Source organism: Eublepharis macularius, chromosome 2 (assembly GCF_028583425.1).
Source record: "Eublepharis macularius isolate TG4126 chromosome 2, MPM_Emac_v1.0, whole genome shotgun sequence".
In the NCBI taxonomy this organism is placed as follows: Eukaryota; Metazoa; Chordata; class Lepidosauria; order Squamata; family Eublepharidae; genus Eublepharis; species Eublepharis macularius.
This window is the reverse complement of record NC_072791.1, coordinates 30,840,968-30,866,315: the sequence shown is the minus strand read 5'-3', so window position 1 is coordinate 30,866,315 and position 25,348 is coordinate 30,840,968. Positions and strand designations below refer to the sequence as shown.

Sequence of the window (25,348 nt, the reverse complement as noted above, 5' to 3'; positions counted from 1 at the left end):
CGGAAGGGAGGAGGAGAAATGTTGCTGTTCTCCTTCTCCTTGGAAACGCTGGAGGGGCCGCGGACAAAGTGAAGCTGCGGGCGAGAAAGTTTCCTCGCCCGAGCCTGGGCTGAGTGGCCAGTGATGCTCCAAGCGAAGCAGCAGCAACGGCGGCGGACTGTGCTGGTGCCGCATTGTGCTTGCTGAAGCTCCTCCTGGGTGGTGGGGGCTCAGCGACGTCCTAGGAGGAGGAGGAGGAGGAGGCGGTAGCAGCGGCAGCAGCAGCCTCCACTCGCCCACCTCCACCAGTGCATCCCCAGACGAGAGAGTGCTGGTGCGTACTCTCGCTTTCTCTCCTCTCTGGCCTCAGTGCCATGTGAAGAAGCGCAATTGCACTCCCCCTGGTTTGCCAAGGACTGCAGCCTCAAGCTAGTACATGCATCCGATAATCATCTTCTCCTACAAAATGGATTTTAGCCAGAACAATCTGTTTGGTTACATAGAAGATCTGCAGGAACTTACTATTATAGAAAGGCCCGTACGCAGGAGCCTGAAGGTATGTGATGTGTGGGGTATCTCTCAATGTCTTTAGCTCGGAAAAGGGAGGTTATGTAAAATTCTTTCAGATCAAGTGACATTTCAGATTGGGAATATGCTATGATGGCTCAGCTTGTTTTAATTTGAGTAGATGGTTTGCATAGATATTGATAAGAAGAGATCCAGTGTTTGCCCATAATGGTCTCCAAAATAGAATTTTACATAGGAGAGAGAGAAGCAGTGCTTTAACTTGAATAAGATTTTATGCTTATATAATTTTGGATCTTTTGTGTCCCAGTGTGTAAACCTGAAGTTTATTAGAGAAATTCTAATTCTCAGTTAAAGTGAACTGCCTGATTTTTTGAAATGTTATCAGAAATTCCAAGGATTAAAACCAAAGGCCTCCAAACAATCCTGCCTTTAAACAGTTTTATAGACTTCCAGGAGATGGTTCCAGAGAAAGTGACTTATGAATTACAGCCTGTCAGTCTGATTGAGGAAATGGGTAGGGGACATAGCTTAGTAGACTTGTATGTACAAAGTCCTAGGATAAATCCAAACATTGTTATTTGAAGGATCATAGCTGAGAGAGATCTTTGTTACCAGTTGGAGACAGGAAGACTGGACTAGTTGGGTTGCTGGTTCTGTCCAAGGCAGCTTCATAACCAAGCGTTTGGATTTTCTATGGGCATTCACTTAATTGCAATTGCAAACACTCCAGTCTTTCAAGCTGAAAAGCATATTTAATACTATCATCCAAGGCATGCTTACTTTAGAATAGGTCACACCAACCTCTTGAGATCAAAGGAGCAAGCCTAAACCTATATGCTTAGAGAAATCCCATTTTGTTCAGTGGGGCTTACTCCCAGGAAAGTGTAATTGGGATTGCAACCTAAATATGTTTAGATTAGGTCAAGAACTAGAGTGTAAGAGATTATAACATGGATTTAAGAAGTTAAGAATGTTAATTTGTGTTTTGACTTGACAGACACCAGAAGAAATAGAAAGATTGACAGTTGATGAAGAACTCAATGATATTGAAAGGGCTGTTTATCTACTCAGGTATTTCTTCAGCTGTTGTTTTGGATTCTTTTTCACATTGCCTTTTCAAAATTTAAACACTGCCCTAGTCATGCTACCTATATTTTTTATTTTTGTCTCGATCTAATAAGTAGATTTTTAAAATAACAGTTAAATCCACTGAATTTAGAGTGAGCAGTTGGGTAAAGATGCTTTTTGCACAAAGTGCAGATGCTTTACTAACTATTGGCTTTTTCTTTGCCTCTCCCCTCTAGTCATCTGTCCTGTTGTGTACTGAACAAAGTGGCGATACTGACAGGGCTAATAACTTCATATTCACAGTACAGTTTTGCTTCAGAGACTGTAAAGAAAGGAACTTTTTAAGAGATCTGCAAGGCATCAGATAACAGTCAGTGCCATTCTGGGCAGCATGACACACCTCTACAGCCACTGCTTTGAAAGTGTGACTTTGTTTAGGATTGCACTAATGAACAATTATATGGTATTTTGTCCCTCACCATCCTTCTCATCTTCTTGAAACTCTTACTTAACTGGTTTGAGCATTAATTGTTGGCAATTTACTTTCTTTTGCCTTGCTGTGTGTGTCATCTTTAAAGGAGGTGCTGTGGTGAACGATTTTGATTAAACCACATTTTTATACAATGCCCGGTAATTGAAGCGCCAGCTGTAAGCTTCTTTTCGGTCCGATCAGCTATTTTTAGAGCTCTCCAGAGCCACATTTGCCTCAATCTTTGAAATGTAGTTTGTGCTCTGCTAATATCATTGGTTTGTCACTCTTTTAACTCAGACATTTTAAGCAGCTAGTTATATACTGGGTAATATTTGTGGAGGGGCTGTGGCTCAGTGATAGAGCATCTGCTTGGCATGCAGAAAGAGCCAAGTTTAATCTGTGGTAGCTCCAGTTTTTTAAAAAAAGATCAGGAAAGAGGTAATGTGAATTCCCTCTGCCAGTATGAGTAGACAATTCTGACCTTCAGGGACCAATGGTTTGAGTCAGTATGAGGGAGCTTCATGTGTACATCAGTCTAGAATAATCACTTTGCCCTGTCCCTCCATGTTTCTCATCACCCATGTATTATTTGGAAGAATTTCTTGTTCGAGTTCATTGTATTGTCAGATCTCAGAAGCTAAGGAGGGTCAGCCTTGGTTAGTAATTGGATGGGAGACCTCCAACAAAGACCAGGGTTGCAGAGGCAGGCAATGGCAAACCACTTCTGTTAGTCTCTTGCCATGAAAACCCCGCCAGGGGTCGCTGTAAGTCAGATATGACTTGAGGGCACTTCTCCTGTCAATACAATATTTATTCAAATATCTGAATATTCATACATTCTGGATATGCTCCCATGTTGTTAATTTTTGCAAATGTAAATGGCTTCTCCTGCTCCTTCAAAATGTTAATTCTGTGAATTAAAAAAAGGATAATTAATGGTTAATTTTAACAAGTCAAAGAATGCAGTTTCCTGTAATGTGTTCTTCCATGTGTTAGGGCCAGGGTTCTGTGACTTCATCCAGGCACATTATGAACTGAAGCTTGGAAGCAGCCGAATAAGATGCCATGTGCAATGCTGCCTTATGTCTAGGGCTTTTTCATGCACAGATGGGAATATGGGTGTGAAACATCAGTCCCTGTGATTGGCAGCTATATGAAAAGTCTGGATTGGGTGGGCCTGGAATAAAGACTAGGAGCTTAATCTTCTGCCTGTGTCTAGTCATCAAATTGGTATCTTCTGAATGCTGCACTTCAGCTGCTAACTTTAGGTACCCTGAGCTGGAGAGCTTTCTGAGTGAAGATTTGCATACAGATACCTGTAGATGCTGGGTCCTCCTGACATCATATTACTTGTCATTTTTCATAGGGATAAATGCCTTCTTTTCTTTCCTGGTTAGCAATCACATTACTTGGGCTTTGTCTTGCTCCATGCCATTTTCAGAGTGGGAGCTGTTAGCACAGAGACACAGTCATTAGGTTCCCTTTCTGACCCCTCAGAACCCAAATTCTGTGTGTATCAATCGCGTGGGCATAGATTGAAATAATGTCTGCTGTCCAATCAGTGCAAAAGAATGAACTCTGGAGGCAGTCGTTAGTGACTCAGTAGAACTCCTCCCTTACTGTTGAAGTAATCTGTGGATACAAGACAAAGTTTTTCTCCCCTTCTCCGAGGAGTAAATACAAGTGGCAGTCTGCCTGTGATAGAGAGGAAGATTAATGTTGTTCCACCGGCAGCATAGATATGTGTGTTTGTGAGTGTATGGAGGTTGAAAGAGTCTCAGTTTAACAAGAGTTAGTAACTGCCTGTGTAGCAAATAAACTACTAATATACTATCACATAGCTCTTAAACATTTCCTTTTCTGTTGATTTTGTATTCTTCTTGATTTAAATTTCCCTCTGCCCTATCATACAATTAGTTCAGAGAATGAGTTGCATCCTACCTAAAATTTCTCTCTGTGGTGTGTGTGTGTGTGTGTGGGGGGGTCACTGATTTCTACCTCCCTTGGTAGACTGCATTGATTCCCTCCAAGCTATTCCTGGGAGGTCTCCCAAAGGCAGCATTGGGGGGCATTTTGGGCTGCAGTGGAAGGGGGAGACGGGGACCTTGTGCTTCTATGGAAACAGTCCTGTCCTGTCTGGAAATTTTAGGGAGGATCCAACTTGATACTGGTGGTGTCGGCATGCAATTTGATGTATTGGTAGTATGTTCGTTCATTTGATTGTTCTTTTTACAGGATACACTCTTTCTTCGGAAGTATATGTTTGATGTATATTTAATATTTTTTTAAAACGTTTTCCTTTTGAGGCAAATAATATAGTGTAGTGCTGTGTGGGACCCAGTTGTCCCAGTGTAGTAGCATTATGCTTTTATCTGTTTTGTTTGGGAAGTATAATGACTTGGATCCAGTGGACGATTTTTGTGAATGGAAGCAGAGGGCAGGGCAGTTTTCACCCATTCCCTTGATCTAGTGCAGATTGGCAACTCCCCCTTCATTCTGTGCCTCTGCTTCCCCCTCTTGGGGCAGCATTTTGGGAACATTTGAGACTGCAATGAGAAGGAGGAGGTGAGGAAGTCCTTCTCTGGTTACAGAAGGCCATTCAGTCAATGAAAATTACTGCTGGATCCAAGTCATCTACTCCTCAGCATGTTGTCTTTTTACTCTCAAGTGACACTGGCCTTGTCTTCCAATTTGTTAGTTTATCCTGTAAACTCTTTGTGTAGCCCACCTTTTGTAGGTTGACCAAATTTTCGAGATCAGCTTTTTCAGGAACCACCTAAGCACAGCCTTCCTTTTTGAAATACAAACGTAACATATTCACCTATACACAAAAGAAAAATATTAAATCCTTGTAGAGTTTCTAATCAAGCGCTGTGTCAAAGGGAAGACAAAATCAATTGACATGCTGGTGTTATTCTAGTTTAAATAATAATGTTCAGAGTTGTAGCAGTTCTTCTGTTGAGTATCACTTATTTTTATCTATGAACTATGCTGTCATTCTTAATTGACCTATGTTTCTCCTAAAGACTACATTATTTTAAAAATTGTTTTCTGCCGGTTTTCTGATGCCCAATTAAATATCTGTTGGCACATTTCTGGCAGAGTATCACTATTGGCTTGACAGAGTGATGTACAATTTTTTTTGCTATAAAATCCTTTCCCTACTGTATCTCCAGTGTTTTTACATACTTTCTTATAGTTGCTGTGGGATGGTTTACACTGTACTTCTGCATATAGGCTGTACATGTGGTAGATGCACTGGTGGACCTGTAAATATTCTGTGGGTGTGTGTGAGTTCTCACATGTATTTTATGTGTATAATGCCTTGAGTCCTACCTATTGAACACAAGTAGATCCTGCCTTCATGATTCATCTCCCCCCTACCCTGATGCCCTTTTTGTGGTAGATGAACAATGTGAATGAGGCTTGCTTGCATAAAATGTTCTGTGTATTGTCAGGAATGTGGAAGTCTAAGGCTTGTTCTTTAGTTCAATTGTACTTAGATCCTAAACTACTACAGTGTTAATTGGCTCAAAGGGAACAGGTTGCTGTTGTATACTAAATTGATACCAAATGCTCGATTTCAACTGTATTTATTTGGCAAGAGAGAGCCTGACTTGTTTGGAAAGTAAACCTCCAGTCTTTGCTTATGCAAATTCCATTTTGAAATAATGCACCTTTACGTATGCATTCCTAAGTAGAGCTGCATCCCTCTGAGTTTGCTGAAGTCAATGTGTTTAGCATGGTTTTCACTCTCCCAAGAATGAATTGCTAGATATGACGGGTGTGGAGATGAATATGGTTTCTTGATTGTAGGGACACCTATATTTTGAGGGTAAAATAGAAGTGATGGTTTTCTTTGATATGGTGTAGATTGCCAACCTCCGTGTGGTGACTGGAAATCTCCCAGAATTACAACTGATCTCCAGGGAATAGTGATCAGTTCAGCTGGAGAAAATGCCTGCTTTGGAGGGTGGACTCTATGATATTATGCCCTGCTGAGGCCCCTCCCCTCATAAACCACACCCTTCTCAGGCGCCACCTTCAAAATCTCCGGGAATTTCTTAGCCTAGATCTGGCAGCCCTAACACAGTGTCATACCATGGTTCTTTCTGAATATTATATTACTCTTCCTTGATACTGTGTTTTGTAAGAAATAAATAGGAATAGAATTGGGTTAGACAATTTGTTCAGTCTCATATATCTTTGGCAATTGCCACATGTTAACATTTCAACAACATGGGGATCATTCTGTTCTTATAAAACCTCTGATCTTTCATGAACTCATCCATCATTTTTCAAGAACTTTGGTATACCAACCTTGTTGATTTTATAAATACTGCCTTTGCTCCATATCACAAGGCAAAATGAGCATAGCGTTTGTCAAACAATTGCCTCAGGAAGAGTGTCGGTTTTCCAAGGCATGTGACTAATTTCAGCGATGGGTTGGACTCAGACCAAGGTGAAAACATGACCCAAACTAGTACTTCAAATTTAAAAATTCAAAATACTCTATTAAATAGTATTTCACTGATATAATGAAAATGCTGTAACTGAGAAACACTTTAAAGATGAAATATAACATTCATGTAAATCCATAGTATACTTCCAAAATGAAATGCTAAATACATTCATTCAAATATTGTGCCTGAACATGTTTAATATTTATTTTTGGTATTCTCATTTGCTTATATTTCTTCCCCTTCCAGGATCCCTAGAGTGGTTTACAACATAACTTAAAAACAATGCAAAACAATAAACCAGCCAGAAAATAAGTACTGAATCAGGAGAATAAGTTATATCAACCAGAAACTTCAAAATAATCACCATTCACAAGCCAAGTAGCCTGCAATGTAACCATCAAAGGGCCCACCAATGAAGAAGGACCGCTTAGCATTGTCAAAACATGAGTAGAGAGGGAGGTAGGAGGACATTTTTGCATCTCCAGAAAGTTCTCTCACTCCCCAGCCAAGGGAGATCCCTTGGCAGGTCATTAAAGACTTAAGGCATTTCTGTTGAGAAGGCCTTTTCTCTTGTGGCCACCCACCGTATCTCCAATGATGACAGTATCCAAACTGTTGAAGACGACCCCATTGTCTGAGTAAGTGCATATGGGAGAAGGTAGTTGTGGTGAGAGACGCCGCCGACACCTGGCCAAACAGCTTCTGAGGCAGAGGCAGGTGGAAGTTCTCTTGGCAGAGGCCCTCTGCGAAGGGCCCCAGGGAAAGAAAAAGGTGATACTGATCATAAGGGTCTGGCCATGAGCAGGGTGCCTGGACAGGGGTGGCTAGATTGGGGGGGGGTACCTTCTGGAATGTAGGAACGTATCCTTGGCCAGAAGAGAGAGTTGGTAAGGGCCGTAGGGGTGAGGAACCTACAAACCAACCAATGATGCATGCCCAGATAGGACCATAACAGGGAAGGCTGGGTGTGAGCTGGAGCTGGAGCACGTGGGGTGCTGGAACTTCCTCTAGAGCATTGGCTGGGGAGTGAGGGGACTTCCTGGGGATGCAGAAATGTTATTTTGTACCAATTTGCAGTGTATAAACTTTCAGTGATTCTGCCGTGCATCAGTGTCTCCTTTCCTTTCTGAGGCCCCTGAAGCCAATACCACAGAGAGAAAGCCACTGCCTCGTTCGTTGTGGTCTGCCATCCTGAATCGCTCCACACCAGTCCCAATCACAGTGGTGCTGAAGATACTCTATTCTCAGCCCTTTAAGGCTTGTATACATACAATTTAAATTGTCTTTGGGGATCATCTGGTCACTTACGTTGAGTAAAAATGGTTTCCAAGCAGCAAAGCAACACAAATTCCCCCTCCTTTAGATTGCAAATGGCTAACAAAGAGCGTGGATAGTAGACTCGAAAGAAGTTTGTGGGCTAATGACTGTGCTGAGCAATTTGGAATAAATAAAGCATGTATAAACATATGGAAATTGTAGGGAATGTAATGTATTGACCCCATCCTGGCAAAACAACAGTGGACCAACAGGTCTAATTTCTCATTTGTAATGTTTGATTAAGAAGGCTGTGGCTTTCAGAAGCTTATGTTACCAGAAACGTGTTTGTTTTCTAAGTGCCGCAGATGAGCATGGCTACTTTGTATTTTCTTAAAGAGACAGTCACCAGGAAGCTGAGATACTGTTTGGTGTAATGGTTGCAGTGTTTAACTCCCCACTTTCCCATGAGGTTCGCTTGGTGATCGTGGGCCAATCTCTGTTTACTTGATAGGATTATTGAGGTGAAAAAATAACGAGGCAAGGACCATGTATTCTGCCCTGAGCTCCTTGAAGGAACATAAGAGCCCTACTGGATCAGACCAGTGGTCCTTCTAGTCCAGCAGTCCAAGTTACTCTAGAGGGTCAACAGCAGGGCATAGAGGTCAAGGCCTTCCTTTGAAGTTGCCTCTGGGCATTGGTATTCAGAGGGTTACTGCCTCTGAATGTGGGGGTTTCCTTTAGTCACCATGGCTAGTAGCCACTGATAGACCTATTCTCTATGACACTGTCCAATCCCCTTTAAAAGCTCTCTATGCCTGTGGCCAATCACTACATCCTCTGGCAGGACCTACTATCTTTTTGCCAGGCCTGCAAGACAGAGTTGTTCTGCCAGGCATATGGCTGAGGCTGGGCCTCCGCTGGCCTGGAAAAAAGGGGTGTATAAATCTTAAGTTCCCTGTGAAGGCTTTCCACCATCCTGTTTTAAATGTGTTGTTTTTAATGAACATGAATTTTTAATTGTATTTTTAATATGTTGTTATCCGCCCTGAGCCCGCTCGTGGGGAGGGCAGAATACACATTTGAAATCAATCAATCCTTTGGCAGTGAATTCCACATCTTAATCACTTGTTGTATAAAGAAGTATTTCTTTTTGCCTATCCTGAATTAGCTTCACTGTATGCCCTTGAATTGATGTATTATGCGAAAGGAAGAAAAAGTTATCTCTGTCCACCCTCTCTACCCCATGCATAATATTATAAACCTCTTTTATGTCTCCCCTTAATCATCTCTTTTCTAAACTGAAAAGTCCCAGACTCTTCAGCTTTTCCTCATCAGAAAGGCGTTTCAATCCTCTAACCATCTTGGTTTTCCTCTTCTGTAGTTTTTCCAGCTCTGCAATGTCCTTTTGGAGATAACAGTGACCAGACCTGCTCATAGTAATACAAATGAGGCCACACCATAGATCTATACAGGGACATTATAATATTAGCTGTTTTATTTTCAGTCCCTGTCCTAGTAATTCCCAGCGTAGAGCTTGCCTTTTTTCACTGCTGCAACTCACTGAGTTGCCACTTTCAGATCCCAAGGTCTCTTTTCTTCTCCGTCTCAGCAAATTCAGACCCTTTAGCATATACTTGAAATTAGGAATTTTTTTTGTTCCACTGTTTATCAACTCACCCTTGTTTACATTGAACTTTATTTACCACATAGTTGTCCACTCCTTCAATTTGTGGAGATCCTCCTGGAGCTCTTCTCAGTCTGCTTTGGTTTTCACCATGCTAAGTAATCTTTGTACTATGTTGTACAAACTCAGCAGTCCACAGATATTGTTTCACTACAGTCATTTGGGTATTTCTGCAACCACCACTTATCCTTACTTATCCTTCCTGATAATGATTTTTCTGTTTAGGTGTTCTTATAAGGACAGCACTTGGGCTAGAGGATTTCCTTGTTCTTTTGATATGACCTTCATTTCTAATGCTTTTGCCCTATTCTAAGCCAAATTTTCCACATGTATTCTGAAGAGCCACTTGCGCCTCTCAGACAACATAATTGGAATAAGCCTTAATAAGACTTGGGATTCGGCTTTCAGAAGAGCCTCAAGAGATCTCTCTTTGATGATCTCAATACTTTTCTCCCCATTTTACAACTTATTCCCCCCCCCCCCAGTCAACCAAGGAAGGTCTCTTAGAAAAGACCCTCTAAGTTTTGAAAAAAGTCTCTTGGGAAATTGTGTGGTCTTATTAAAGAGGTATGGGGAGGGGGAGCTGTTTACTGCTGATTATTCATTTATTCTTGCAAAGTCTCATTAGAGGTGTCACTCAAGATAACAAAGGAGAGTTTAAGTGACTATGCCTGTGTTCATACATTTTACTAACCCAGAATGTGCCAACAGCATCATGCATTAAATAAACCAGATACTAGGAGCAGGAAAACCAAATTTCTTCTCTCAACACTTGTAATAGTAATGGATTGTGTTTCTTTATTAAAAAGAACTTAAGCACTTTCATTTGGGCTCTTGAAAAGAAAAGTGATGAAGTGCGGAAGGTAGGAAACATAAATGGAGTGCAGAGAGTGAATTGAACAGCATTGAGCAACCAATCTTTTTCAAACATAAAATGTCTTCTGCAACAGGTAGGGAGATTTAAGGCAAGCAAAAGGGAGTACTTTTTCACACTCAGTGTGTAATTAATCTTGGAAACTCATGGCCACACATGGCTGTATAGGGTTGGGATTTTGACTGATGCTAAAAGTTTCGGTCAGTTGAATCGTTATCTATTAGTCATATATTGTCATATGTGCTTCATTGTTTTTAGCATTCACATTATTTAGGACAATACAAAAATACTCTAAAGATCAATAGCTTTCAAACTTGAGCAAAAAAACACATCAAATCCTTAAGATCCCTCAGACAAAGTTTGCTCACTCTTCTGTCTTTAATGAGGTGAAATTTATGATTGCTAGGGTGAGAATGTTTTTTCTATGGTCCTTGTGGAATGGGCTGTCATTTGAAGTTAGGGCTGTGTCTTATCCTGTTCAGGCATCAATAAAAGGCTGTATTGTTTAGACTGACCTTTTCCTGAATGGTTCTAATGGTGTTTAACAGTGAAATCCTAAGGCTGTTTCCCCCATTGAATAGACCTGAGTAGGACTTTGAGTAGACAGTTTAGGATTGCTCTCTAATTAAGTGATTGTTTTAGTTTTAATTCACTTCTTTTATTGTAAACTGCTTTAAACAGTGAAGAAAAGTGGTATAGAAATAAGCAAGAAAGTAAAATAAATATCGGATTGCATCCAACCTGCTTTTCCTTTGGTGAAAGGGAGAAGTGTGTTTTTTTTGACTACCTAAAAAGGCTATACTGGATAACATGGGACCTGTATGAGCAAAAGCCATAGGCAATGGGGGCTGTAAGAAGAAGGTGAATTGGGTACCTCTGGTTTAAAAAGGGGGCTGGATCAAAGCCATAGATGGTTATTGTGAAACTATTACATTAATTTAAAAATAATTGCAATGAATTATTATAACTTTCAGCATCATTAGATATAGCTTGTGAACTGATCAGTTGTTGGCTTTGTCTTTTATTCTGGAACATTAGGTTCAGCTTATAGTCACATTTTTAAAAAGCTAGAACAGAAGCAAATTAAAGTAATAGCAGCGATTAAAAATGTCTTTTTGGAAATGCCAGCAGTTATAGCAGGTGGCCACTACCTACTTGTGGGCTGAGGGAAGCAGATCTCTCTCTTCCCCTTGCTAACAAATGATACCATAAAGAAATGTTTAAAATGATAAGCTGCTACTTATATAGTGGCATTCTTGGTTTCATGGACTGTTTTACAATGTTTGACTGTGGTCAGGTTGACTGATTAATTGACCAGTCACTTGAACAGCAGGCCAACCACATGGTTTTGAAAGCCTGGTCTACATATATCTGAGATAGCAGGAGGGGGTGTTGCTATCATATCTGCCTGTGAATGTCCCAAAGCCACCTGGTTGGTAGACAGAATGGTCTGAGCCTGCAAAGATTTGTATAAGTAAAAAGGTTCAAAGTCTATTAAAAAAATTAAGAGTAAAACAATTACTGAACAATACTACAGTGACTAAAAACAGTTGAAAATCAAGAAAAAATCAAGTAAGATCAGCATTAAAAGTCTTGGAAAATGAAGTTTTAGGGAGCAATCCTAACAGGTCTACCTAGAAGTAAGTGTTATTATATTCAGTAGGGCTTACTACCAGGAAAATGTTCTTGTTCCTGAGTAACATAACAGCATGTGGACAGGGATATGATTCCAGTTAAATACGAAGTATCCAGATAGGTGTAATTTCATTGCTGAATCAAATGTGTCAAAGGTAGAACCACTTGTCAGTATTTTTGAAACATTTTGATCATCACCTAAAACTCATAAGTCAGCTTATATAAATTAAAACAACAATATAACAAGACACAGAAAATAAAAAAATAGCCAGTACAAAGCTGTTTACATCAATAATCCTATTATGAAAGGAAAGCATAAACATTGTAGTATGGGAGATCACAGCATAAAACACAGTGACTAAAATGTAACAGATTTGGTGCCAAGTAGATTGCTACAGCGAGGGGATTCCAGAGATGAAGCACAATAAAAGAAGAGGCTGTGCCATGTGAAGGAGTGGGGCCTTTAAAGATAACTTTGACCATTGAGCAGCTTCATAAGGAAACAGGTGGTTCCAAACTGTTTGTAGTGTTAAAGGTGAGAACCAGCCCTTTGAATTGTGGACGGAAAGAGAGAGGGAAACAGTGGCCTTTTCCTACTGTGAGATTTGTCCCTTGTACTTGACATCAGCTAACAAACTTGCTGGAGCGTTTTGAAGTAATTGTTGTTGCCAGACAATCTTCAAACACAGCCCTATGTAGAGCGCATTACCTAGATGTGACCTAGATGTGATTAGGTCATGAAAGACTACTGCCACATCATACTTCTCAAACTGTAGATGGTCCATGAGCCATCTACATTGAATGAACAATCTATACTGAATGGTCTGTGATCTATTGGTTAAAGATGCTACATGCAATGGAGGAAATGCAAGCCTACATCTGCAGGCAAGGATCTAATAGCACCTCCAAGCCACTTCTTTATAGGGAATATAACCCTATATTGAACAGGCAGGGTACTTGGTCCCTGATAAACTATATTATTGATTTGCAGCATCTCAGCCTTGTCTGGGTTGAGATATAGCTTCACATGCTATTTAGAAAGTACACTGATGGCAGAAATATGTTGTAAACCCCTCACAGGCATGCCACAGAAGTAACAACTCTGGCTATTGTCTGCCAAGGTCTATGTGCCTTGAATTTCCTCCTTTCAAATGAGGGCTATATTCTCCCAGATCCTTGGACCACAATTGGTCCTGAACAGCCTTACATTTTGAATAACTGTGTGGTTGTCAGTTTAAATGTAGTGTGGTAGCATAAGAAATGAAATATTGTATGCTTGTTATAATTGTCACCTTTCACATTGAAGAGAAATTAATTAAAGGGAAGGAAAGAGCAAAGAACTTGTACGTATGCAGTGTACAAATACTGAAAGTATTAGTTATGTTGTCATGCAGGCATGAAGATGAAACAGTTGGCTTTAAGTAGAAGGCAAAGAAAATGCTTGCTAGTGCTGATGTTGCTGGGTTTTTTAGATAGTGCTTTGAACTAATATAAAGCAATGGATGAGTCACTTGCACACTGTTGCTTGTCCTGAAATCCTACTGATAATTGTAAACAGTGAAATCCTTTTTTGTTTTGTTTTTTCTCAAGGGGGTGGAAGTGAGACTTTTCCACTTCTCAGTTTGAGACAAGTGTTTTGTTTTAGAATTTTTTGTATTTTATTTTTTTGTATGAAGTAGGGAGAAAGAATATGTGGATGAATGTGAAAGGAATTCTGTCTTGCTTTACATAGGCTTATTCTGATTCTTCCTTGATTCAAAGGTTGATATTTAATATCTCTGTAAGCAGCATATTAAGAACCTTCTTGAATGCCACCTTAGTACCTTTTGTCAATCTTTTGAAAAATGACATTTCTTTTAAGAGATCATGTACTACATTTCCATGCACGATCACAGTTTGATTTCATTTTTAGTGTAAAAACTTCCCTCTTTATGGTAATCAGGGCAACACATTGACATACTTTGGATTTACCTAAATGCTAATCTACTTGAGGGTTAAAAGCCATAGACTCTTCAATATGGAAGGGGACTTGTGAGGCATCTAATCCAATCTCCTGTTCAGTGTAGGAAATCCAAAGCTAGAGCATCCCAGGCAGATGGCTGTCTAGCCTCTATCAATGTCCATGAGCAATGGGATAACCTACTAGCCTCTTAGGTAATAGATTCCACTGTTTAACTGCTCTCACTCTTAGGAAGTTTTTCCTAATGTTCAGGTTCAGTCAGGTGTCTTCCTGTAACCTAAGCATATTGGATCTCCTCTTGCCCTCTGAAGTAGGAGATAACAAGTTTCCCCCTTTTTCTCTATTACCTCTCCCCACCCCCGTCTCATTTTTGACATGAAATATACTGACCTTTTTCAACCTGTCTTTGTAGAATTTGTTTCAATGCCCTCTGCAATCTTTGTTGCCCTCCTCTGAACCTGTTTCAGTTTGTCTATGTCCTTCTTAAAGTGCAGCACCAGGAACAGGCCATGGTACTCCAGCTGAGGTATGATTAACATGGATTAGAGAGGAACTGTTAGGACTTGGATACTCTGCTTCTGTTAATGCAGCCTAAAATTGCATTAGCCTTTTGGCAATGGCATCTCACTGCTTGTGATCAGCTGCAATCTTGAGATCCCTTTCACATGCCCTACGGCCAAGTCAGGAGTCCCCCATCCTATACCTGTGTGCTTTGCATTTGCCTCTGGTGACTTTCATCAAAACCATTTTGAATTTTATTTGTGTTAGCTATCCCACCCAGTTTTGAGCTACCTGCAAATGCAGTGATTCCTTCCACTTCTTCATCGAAGTCATTGATAAAAATGTTGACTAACACATTGAAATGAATTAATAGGACAGTCTAGTGCCTTGAGCCATTATACATCATTGGTCTGACCTAACAATACTGTTCACTATTAATATCTTTCTGAATGTGTATTTTAACTCTTGGGCATTCTTTAATGCCTCCCCTCTGAAGCTGTTCTACTGCAGATATTATTGTACTGCAGATTTTTCTCCAGCTGTGGAAGGATGTTAATTCACTTATTGGTATTATAGGCATAATCAGTTTTTACCAGATGGGACCTAGCCCTATGTATACAAACAAGATGCATATGAAGGAAGATTAATTTCCTTTAATAAAACATTGCAATCTAATTTTAGTAAATGGTATGTTAGAGTAAAATGAAATAAAACTGACAATAACTCTGGTCACTGAATCAGTTTTATTGGTTGACATCAGAACTCTGTGAACATAAAGGAGGACTGTAACCCAGAGGAAATAAGACGAAGAATGTATGATTGAGAATTTAATTTTCATGTAGATATGGGCCCAGTCTAGCTTTTACTGCAGTGTTCTTCATTGGGTAAATATAACCACTTGCCATCTTGTTTTCATCCCATGGTGCTAATGTGTGTAAAGCATAATGCACTCATAACAACAACAAAACCCCAAACCACAAGTATGGATCGCCTATACTGAGAAAGCAAAGCCACTCTGTAGTAAGTAGTGGAGGCTGCTCAAAACTCTGGGATAATGGAGACAAAAAGAGTCTAGAACACAGCTAGCGATTCCCATTATTCACCCAAGAAGCCACGTTGAGAGTTGACAAGATGACAGAAAACGGAACTGTTTGTTTATTGGTCCTTTGGGAGAAGGGCAGGAAGGGTTTTTATTATAACTTTATTAGAAAATTAAAAGGAAGTATCAATGCAATACGATAAAATAAAAATGTAAAGAAAATACATGCCTGAAGTAGACTCAGAGTATTCAAAAGTTTCCACATAGCTGACAATAACTGCCAAAACTGCTTCCCCTCTCTGGAAAGATGTTCCAGTCTTTCTCTAGATTTGGATGTTGAGGTTTGCAAAACTCTTTCTTTTACCTGTATGTTGCATCACTGTATTTTAAGATTTAAAATGGTAGTTCCCTGTTATTTCTCTTTAAAGAAAATTCTCAAAGCGCTTGTGCCAGCAAGTGCCCCTTCAGACTTAACGTTATTGACATAATGCTTTCAGCGTTGGAGTCTTGGAGCTGATTTGCTTGACTAGACTGACAGGCTGAGAATGTGGCTTGCATGGGTTTGTGCAAGGATTGGCACAGGGTAAAGCCAGCATACAACTATTTTTACTGTGTGACCAGCTACATTCAGTCCACTGTAAACATGTTACAGCACAGTCCATTTTTTGCAGGTTGTCTGATAAATGTCTGAGCTGGTAAAGCAATCTCACGATAGCTTAACCTCCTGCCAAAATCTGCTTAGATCTATTTAGTACACTGTCACGATGTCAGATAGGCCTTTGTCAGCTTTGCCACTTTAGAATTCAGTGCCATTAGATCCAAACATTGCAGTTTGGTTTAGGCAACTAATAGAATTTTTGTGAATCTAGTTCAAGGACAGGAAGTAGAGTTTATGTAACAGTGGTCGAATCCACATTACTCATTCTAAGTCGCATGTTCCCCGCATTCCCCACGCAATCCCAAGTGCCGGTCACATTACCTCATTAAACAGACGCATTTCATTCGCATTTCTCCCGAATATGTGGTCACAGGTTTTCAACGGGAGTTTCACGGTGGCTGTGAACGGGCCAATGCGCAATTTATGCGTTTTTTTTAAAAACCACCCCCCTTCCTGTCTCTCCGGCCGTTCCGAGAGTTCCTATTGGCTGATTCAACTTGCAAGTGCTCCGTAGTCTGCAAAAGACTGTTTTTGACTTCGTAGCATTGGATTTATTGATTATGCTGTTTCTGAATCAAATCTGGTAGTTTGAAAAATCATTTTGGGGTGAAGCCATCCTCAGAACGGACTTGCAAAACTTCCTTTTTAACTGTTTTTTATTTTTTTTATTTTATAGTACTGTAATATCGAAATTATGAAATATTGAAATAATGACACTCCAAGGAAGTGAAACGTCAGTAAAATTCAGGCACTGAACTGTCCTGCATAGGAAATGCCCACGAAAGCTTCCCACATGCTTCCAAATTTCCAAAAAAGAAACGGGAGAGAGCCATCAGTGCTGTCAGTGGGGGAAAGAGAGGCATCATTATCTTCAATGGTGTTTCTTTATAAGGCAAGATCGAAATAACGGAAAAGTGCGCTCAAAAAAATAAAAAAAAATGGGCGGGAAAAAAAGGTCCCGCCCCAAAAAAGCAGTTTTCGAGCGGCCGTGTGACTGGAGGGACGTGCGAGAAAGACGGATTGGAAGCAGGAATGTGAACGAAGAGGAAAAAATCACGGATTGGAGGCAAACGGAAAATATCCGATAAACATGCGGGTAATGGGTGAATGTGGATTCGACCAGTATCAAAGACTTACTGCTGATCTCAAATTACAGATATCATTACTAGTAATAGTGTTAGCAAGAAAGCAGAGTCTCAGTACCTCAGTTGGTGTGCTCCATCCTTGCCATCTTGGCAGATGGCTGTTGGTTCCTTCAGAGCGCCTGAACATTTTGTGTTTTCACAATTCAGAGCAGTGGTACTCACTCCACTGCTCACAGTTACCATCAGCTAAAAGAGCTACATGATTACTGTATATGCTGTGCACCACCCTGAACAGTCACACATAGCATTAAGAAATATAACTATTAAATATGAGTATAACCTTTTAAATTGCCAGAATACCTCTGATCATGTAGGATGGTCTCTCCTTATCCCCTTGAACCATAACCAGCCCTAGAGTTTCTGGAGTGATGGGAAAGCTTCCCTTTTGGTAGTGTTGCTTTCTTCTCAACATGAGGCGCAGTAACTGAGGTGAGAGAGTGAGATTTGGCCATTGGACTCAGGCAGTGAGACCAAATCATGCTTTCTAAAAAGTGGCAAAGGGGACCAATCATAAGAGGTCCACTCACCCCTATAATTTGAGCAGTGGAGAACATGCAATCCCCGTGACTGCAAACCCTTAGCTGTGGTGAAGCTTCAGAAGCCCTGGACATTAGTGGGTTGCAGGCTGTTGTTGTCCTGTCTCCTTTCTCTTAAGCCATTTTTATCAATTTAGTGCACAAATTATCACTCTTATATTTAGTCATAGTCAATGATGTAAATTTTAAGCAAAACCTAGGTGCTAAGGTGGATTTTTTAGGAGGTAGTCGGAAGGAAGCAATGATGGAGATATGAGTCCACATCTGGTTCTTGCTGGTGGTGTTCTGGTCTCTTGCCTTTTTTCTTCCAGGCTGTGTTTTATTGAAGTTTCGCTGCTACATAGGTCCAGTGCTTTAAATCTGCATACCTACATGTTCTTTGCCATCTCCATCTCTAACATGTTTAAGTCAAGTTCATGGTGGTGTAGGACTGTCAGTTACAGTTTCCTCCACTTGGCTTTCTGTGCTTGTACCCTCTCCCCCAAATCATTTGGGATGAGACACCTAATTTTCTAGATGGATCATTATGATGTAATTTATTAAAATATAAGAAATAGAAGAAATGGAAAAGATAATAGTGCTAGGAAAAGTGAAGGCAGTAGGAAAAGAGGGGTGGGGTTGTACCTGGTGAAGAGCTGGTGTTGGGTCATTTATTAACTACAGATGCTCACTCATAGGTAGGGAAGAATGATGGTGATGATAGGGCCATGAAACTGTGTTTGTGGAAACATTATTATGTAATTGTCTCACTACAAGCACCAACAACTTCAGCCTATACTTAGGCTCAGACTGTGTGTGATGGTACTGGATCCATTAGCCTAAACCCAGATCTACTGCAATCATATGTCATGCCAGGTGTGGGAGATCCAAGTTCTGAAGAACAAGAAAGATCCCTGAGTAAGAGGTTGATCCAGAGGAGTTAGCAGTGTTAGTCTGTAGTTGCAAAATAGTAAAGAGTCCAGTAGTGCCTTTAAGACTAAGCAACATTAATGTAGCACTAGCAACAAAACCCGTTGTGGGAAAAAATACAATGGGCTCTAGAAAGGGGAGGGTGAGCATGCAGGCATTGCCTCCTCCTCCGTGACTGATCTCAGCCGAGTGAAGGAGGGATGGGCATTACTACCTGCTCTGTGCCTGATCCTGGCTGGGTGAAGGTGCGGGGTAGGGCGGGCATTGCTACCTGTTCTGTGCCTGATCCCAGCTGGGTGAAGGGGGGTGGGTGGGCATTGCTACCGGCTCAGCTCCTAATCCTGGACGATTGAAGGGGGAGCAGGCATTGCCACCTGTTCTGCTCATTATCCCAGCTGGATGAAGGGGAGGCGGCCGTTGCTACCTGCTCTGTTCCTGATCCTGGCTGGGTAAAGGGAGGAGCGGACATTGCCTCCTGCTCTGTGCCTGATCCCAGCCGGGTGAAGAGGGGCGGGCATTGCCCCCTACTCTGCTCCTTATCCCATCTGGGTAAAGGTGGGAGGCGGGCATTGCCACCTGCTCCTGGCCTGGGCTTCCTGCCACAGCGTGCTCTCTGGAGGGACAGGCTGCCTCGCCTGGGCTTCCCTCCACGGCAGTGTCCTCTGGCAGTGCACCAGGAGAAGTGAGTTTTCAGGAACACGGCTTGCCTTTTATATAATAGGATAAGTTTTTGGGAACTATAGCTCTGCATCTGATGAAGAGAGCTGTGGTTCTCGAAAGCTTATGCTGCAATAAAGTTGGTTAGTCTTAAAGGTGCTACTGGACTCTTTACTGTTGAGTAAGAGGGTGTCCTGTTCAGGCCTGCTCTTTTTCTTCCTGTAGTCTCTCTCTTCAAGCACAATCCTCAAAGCCTCTACTGCCGTAATATGTAGTTAGAACCTTACTGTGCCCCTACAGAACTGGCCTACATTATTTGAATATGCTGTACTAATGGTGAACATTATACTAAACTGCATTTGTTCTATTTATTTATTTATTCATTTATTTATTTCAATTTTCTATTCTGCCCTCCCCGCGAGCAGGCTCAGGGCGGGTAACAACATATTAAAATACAAAATACAATAAAAATCCATACACATTTAAAACAGGATGATGGATAGCCTTCACAGGCAGGGTTAAGGTTTTATACACCTTTCCCTCCCCCCCAGCCCAGGCCGGTGGAGGCCCAGCCTCAGCCATATGCCTGGCGGAAGGATAGTAGGTCCTGCCAGGCCCTGATTTCAGCAGACAGAGTGTTCCACCAGGTGGGAGCCAGGACTAAAAAAGGCCCTGGCTCTAGTCGAGGCTAGGCGGGCCTCCTTGGGGCCAGGGCCACCAACAGCTGTTTGTCCCCTGATTGGAGAGTCTTCTGGGGAATATATGGGGAGAGACAGCCCCGTAGATACACTGGTCCCAGTCCGCACAGGGCCTTATAGGTCAATACCAGAACCTTGAATCTAATCCGGTACTCCACTGGCAACCAATGCAGCTCGCGTAAAGCAATTGACCTTTATCACAAGCTTAAGCTTAGTTCAAGCCACATGTAGTTTGGACCATAATCCTTTTCAGACATGGACTGTAGGGAGACTGAGTATAGAAAGCTCTGCCCTCAACCTGTATGTTGGAATGGTAAGCTATGTGCATACATGTCCTGCCTGCAGTCACGGACACCAGGAAACATCAGATGACCTTCCGCGGAAGAAATGGACAATTGGCTAATGCATTGAAATTTAAAGTGTACCATGCAAAATACAGTATTCAATAGTATTTATCAATTAAACTCCAACAAAGTGCAAGGTGCTGTATCATCAATAAATAGGGTATTTGACCAAGCATGAGACCCGTAAAGAAAGTATGACTGAAGAGCTGTGAGTATGATTTACGTTTTTCTGAACTCTTAACCTGGAAGTTGTACAGATTGAATGAGACTATATAGATAACATTTATAGTTATGTAACTAATTATTGTTGCTGTGACATGCTCTTGAAAAAGATCACCTCGAAACAGGAAATTAGCCAGCAGCCTGTTGAGCGTTTTTGGACAGCCTTTGAATGGTTTGGACTGCAATTATAGACGTGGCAAGCTGCTTCCAGGAGGCTCCTCTTGTGTGATTCCTTTGGGTCACTCACAGAACGTTGGACTTTTCCTCTGGAATAGAAAAAGAAGCAAGGTTAATATCGAAGAACACAAGCATTTACTTACAGAGACTTACCAGTTTTTCCAGAGCCACCTGTAAATGTTGTAAGCATGTCCAGCCAGCAGTCTTTGAATACAGTGGAAGTGGATAATTAATATTCTTGGGGAAGCACAACCTTCAGCTTACAATAGTGGACTGGATAAGTGATTTTGGATGTGAACATCTTGGATTGGATCTTGGGAAACTGTCAGAATATAATATTTATTGCCTATTTATTACTGTATTTGATGATATAGCAGCTTGCACTTTGTTGGAGTTTAATTGATAAATAGTGATTGAATACTGTATTTTGCACGGTGATTCACTTTAAATTTCAATACATTAGCCAATTGTCTATTTCTTCCGCAAAAGGTCCTTTGATCTTTCCTGGTGGCAATATCCTGCGTTTCCCCTCTTTTGCTTTTTTAGATGTGCAGTCATGGGTAGTCAGAAGTTCTTACAAGTAGACAACCAAGGGAGGAAGGCAGGCAGGCGAGAATAGCAAGTCAAAGCTGAACTGAGGTTATTTATATGAGTCTGTGCCTGCAGCTGTAACAGTGGCTTGAAGCCTCAAGGTGAAGCTTGGTTCTCAAATGCCTTATGGCCAGAGGAGAGGCCCTGGGTGGCCAGACTGAGCTGAGTGTCTGTTCAAACTTTCTGTCTTCTCTGATCCTATGGTTCTATGGGTGACTGCAGGGTCTCTGCAAAAGGTGAGTCTTCTCAGTGGGTCCTTCAGCACTTCCAGTCTCTGAGTCTGGCTTCTGTTCATGAACCACTTGGATTTCTGGCCCAGCAGCCATGATTGGTCGTGTATTCCCTGGTGGCCCCTGAGAGCCAGAACCTTGGGGTCTGCCAGGGTTCTGACTTCTGTTTGATCAGCTGTCCACGTGTCTTCCCCCTCCAAGGAGGATCCAGCTCTGGCAATACAAGTGTGTATACATAGTGCTCTCTTTGGGTTCATAGTTTCAGGTGGCTAGCTGTGTTGGTTAGCAGAGGAGCAAGATTTGGGTCCAGTTGCACCTTAAAGAACAACTATATTTCCTGGATATGAGCTCATACCCTGGATATCTAGTTGGTCTTTAAGGTGCTACTGGGCCTAAATCTTGCTCTCTTGGATCACAAACCCTGGAAAAAGTAAGAATGCTAATGGCACGGAGAGATAGATAGAACCTTATGAGTGTGCACTTTCAGGCATGCAAGTTCCAAGGGACGTGTGTAGGTTTGCCTCTTTGTTCCCGCTCCACCCCTTATACGTTCATTCTACCTCCACTGAGTCCCTGAAAGGAGCTGCTGTCATCTTCTCAGTTTGATGTGATTTGATCTCCAAACTGCTCCATCGGTTAAAATTCTTTCTACTCCAGGGGACGTTTGCTGGCACAAAGCATAGATCAAATTGCTTGACAGAAGATGAAAACTGGTTCAGAAAAGGTTAGGCACAAAAACATTTTGATGAAATATCTAACCTAATTGTACTGAGATCAAAATTAATTGAGCAGCAGGAGAATATAGGGCAGTTTGAAAACAACTGGGAGCAAGAGGGACTCCAGGCAAGACACCCATTCATAGCACATTTTAAATTGCCAAATAGTGGCTGAAGGGGAAGGCAGTTTGGATTGGGGCAGGGGACTGGGGAGGGGTGGGTTAACTCCTGACTTCAAGTGGTGCCACCTTAAGAACTGTGATTCACTCTGACAATCTGTATGGTTTTCTCCAGCAGTACAAATAGTTTGGAGAGTGGTGGCATTAAGAGTTGGGAAAATAGCATTTGGAAAAAAGTGCCTCTCCCACCATACACAATGACCCCAGATCTGAATTGGAGCCCCAATGTGGCAACTATTTAGCAATAAACATTAATTGGTGACCAAGTCTCAGATCTTCCAGCATCCTGTATAGTTTGATCTTAATTTTAGGGTGAGGACAGTATATATGAACATAAATGCTAAACCACATGGAAGGTTATTTGAATTTATTTCATGACCTATTGATTCTGCTGGAGAAGAGGGCCATATAGGGCACCAAAGATAGAACAAAAAATGATGGTGCAGTGTAAAAGGGAGTTGTTTTATTCAAATATACTTTCCCTACATGTTTCATTGACACTTCTTGGGGGGGGGGCTTTTTAATGTAGGGTTGCCAACCCCAGGTAGGGAAATTCCTGGAGATTTGGGAGGTGGAGCCTGGAGAGGGTGAACTTTGGGGAGGGAAGGGACCTCAGAAGGTTATTGTCCGGGGTCTGAGGCACAGCCCCTGGACTTGCTGGAAGGAGGGGATGGGAGACAGCCGGGAGACAGCTGCCCAGCTGTCCCAGCAGACACCCAGGGCCAGAACCTGCCTACACAGGAGGGAGGGAAAGAATCACCCATGCCTCAGAGGGTTAGAAGGGGCAGGTGGAGGCCAGCTAGTCCCACCCTCCAGTGGGAGTCTAGGAGGCCAGGCAGGGAGAGTGGGGTCAACCCAGAGGGGACCAGAACAGAGGGAGAGGGCAAAGGCAGCGGGGACAGGCACCCAGCAGCTACCCAAACAGAAACCTTACCAAACAGGGAGGAGAAGCAGCCATAGCAGCTCAGAGCCATGCCCCAGCCTACAGCCGAGCTAGAAGGCAATAACCTGGGCCAGGGGGTGCCAGGAACAAAGCAACTCCAGGTGGAGCTGCCTAAGGCACTCTGTAGGACAAGCTGGGCAGCCAACCAAGGAGACACAGCTGTGCCTGCCTCCAGCAATCAGCTCAGCCAGAGGCTGGGCAGCCAGCCAGTGAGACACAGGTGGGCCGGCCTAGTGCTTCCGGCCAAACGAGCACAGGTGCAGCTGCCTAGGCCAGCCAGAGCCATGGTTAGAAGGCAGGAGGAGGGCGTGGTTGACAGGTGGAGCAGGGAAAGGCTGAAGGGATAAAAGGGAAGTCCACCCACAGGACAGGGTGGGTTGTGTTAGTGTTGGAGGTTGGATAGAGAAAATGAGCAAGGAAGGAAGGAAGGAAGGTGGCAAAGGAGGAAGATGGACACAGGAGCAGAGCTAGGTTAAGCGGGCTTGCTGGTGGCTTGAGAGGGTGCGTGGGTGATGTGTACCTCTCCTCCTCTCACAAAGTGGGACCCTGCATGATCCCTAGCAGTGTCCTGGTGCCAAAGCCAGGTACCCCGGCGCTCAACGCTGCAGCGCCCGGGAGAAAACCTGACAGTTATAATGCCATAGAGTCCACCCTCTAAAGCAGCCATTTTCTGCAGGGGAACTGATCTCTGTCACCTGGAGATCATTTGAAATTCCGAGAGATCTCCAGCCATCACCTGGAGGCTGGCAACCCTAGTATAATGTATCAGGCAATTCCCACAGCAATGACATGGCAGCTTCAATCATCTGAACAGGGCCTTCTTCAAATGGGCAAAATCAACAGCTGCCCATGCACTTGCATTCTCTTGGGTGGTCCCCACATTATAAAATGGCCTGCCTGAAGAGGTCAGGAAAGCTCCCACTCTCCAGGCAAAACTGGATTATTCAAGAGGGCTTTTTTACACAAGTCACAGGGAAGTATAGGAAATTGTTTCAGAGAGATGATTTGGTAAAAAGGATAGAGACTGTAAACTATACTACTATGTACTATCATGTTGCAAGTACGATCCTGAAGGGTAGTTTCTGCATCGTTTAATATATCCTATTAAATTGCTTATATTTTATTTCAGCATAGTTTCATTTCTGTACCACATTTCTGCTTGTTTTCAGTGTTCTCCAATCCATATTCTATCATATTGTTTATTGAATGTTTCAGCCATTGATTGTATTGCTTACACTGTGTAATCTACCTTGAGTCTCAGTGAGAAAGGTGAACTATAAATAATGTAAATAAACAAATAGTGATGGTGTCATGGATTAAGGATAAATCCCTACTTTTCCATTGCCATGACTCCAATCTGATTTGTTAACCACCCCCCCCCCCCAAAAAAACCATGGGCAATCTGATCATGGATCTTCCATAGTTGCACCTGATTTGGCCCCTCTTACCTTTTACTTAGAATGAAAGTCACACATAAGCATATATGTGGTTTCTTCTGCATTAAACCTACTAGCCAGTTTGGTGTAGTGGTTAAGAGTGCAGGACTCTAATCTGAAGAGCTGGGTTTGATTTCCCACTCCTCCACTTGAAGCCAGCTGGGTGACCTTGGGCTAGTCACAGTTCTCTGGAGCTCTCTCAGCCCACCCACATCACAGGGTGATTATTGTTGTGGGGATAATAATGGCATACTTTGTAAACCGCTCTGAGTGGGCATTAAGTTGTCTGGAAGGGTGGTATATAAATTGAATGTTGTTGTTAGGTTGTCATTACAAAAACAGATTCTGTTAGTACTACTATAGTAGTTTAATTTTAAGAACCAAAGAGATTTTGCTTGTTTTTGTAGCATTTTCTTTAATATTCGCATTGTTTTATCTGTTACAAAA

At 42.1% G+C, this 25,348-nt stretch overlaps 1 protein-coding gene across 2 annotated transcripts in view; it reads left to right on the top strand.

The window, feature by feature from the left end:
* Positions 1 to 285: 285 nt before the first annotated feature.
* PPP4R4 (protein phosphatase 4 regulatory subunit 4) overlaps positions 286 to 25,348 on the top strand; it is a 145,973-nt gene continuing 120,910 nt past the window's right edge. For both annotated transcript variants that reach the window (XM_054972491.1, XM_054972492.1), the window contains exons 1-2: positions 286 to 535; positions 1,505 to 1,578. In XM_054972491.1, coding sequence (XP_054828466.1) covers positions 416 to 535; positions 1,505 to 1,578 — 194 coding nt within the window. In that variant the 5' untranslated portion in view covers positions 286 to 415. The remainder of the gene's footprint in view (positions 536 to 1,504; positions 1,579 to 25,348) is intronic.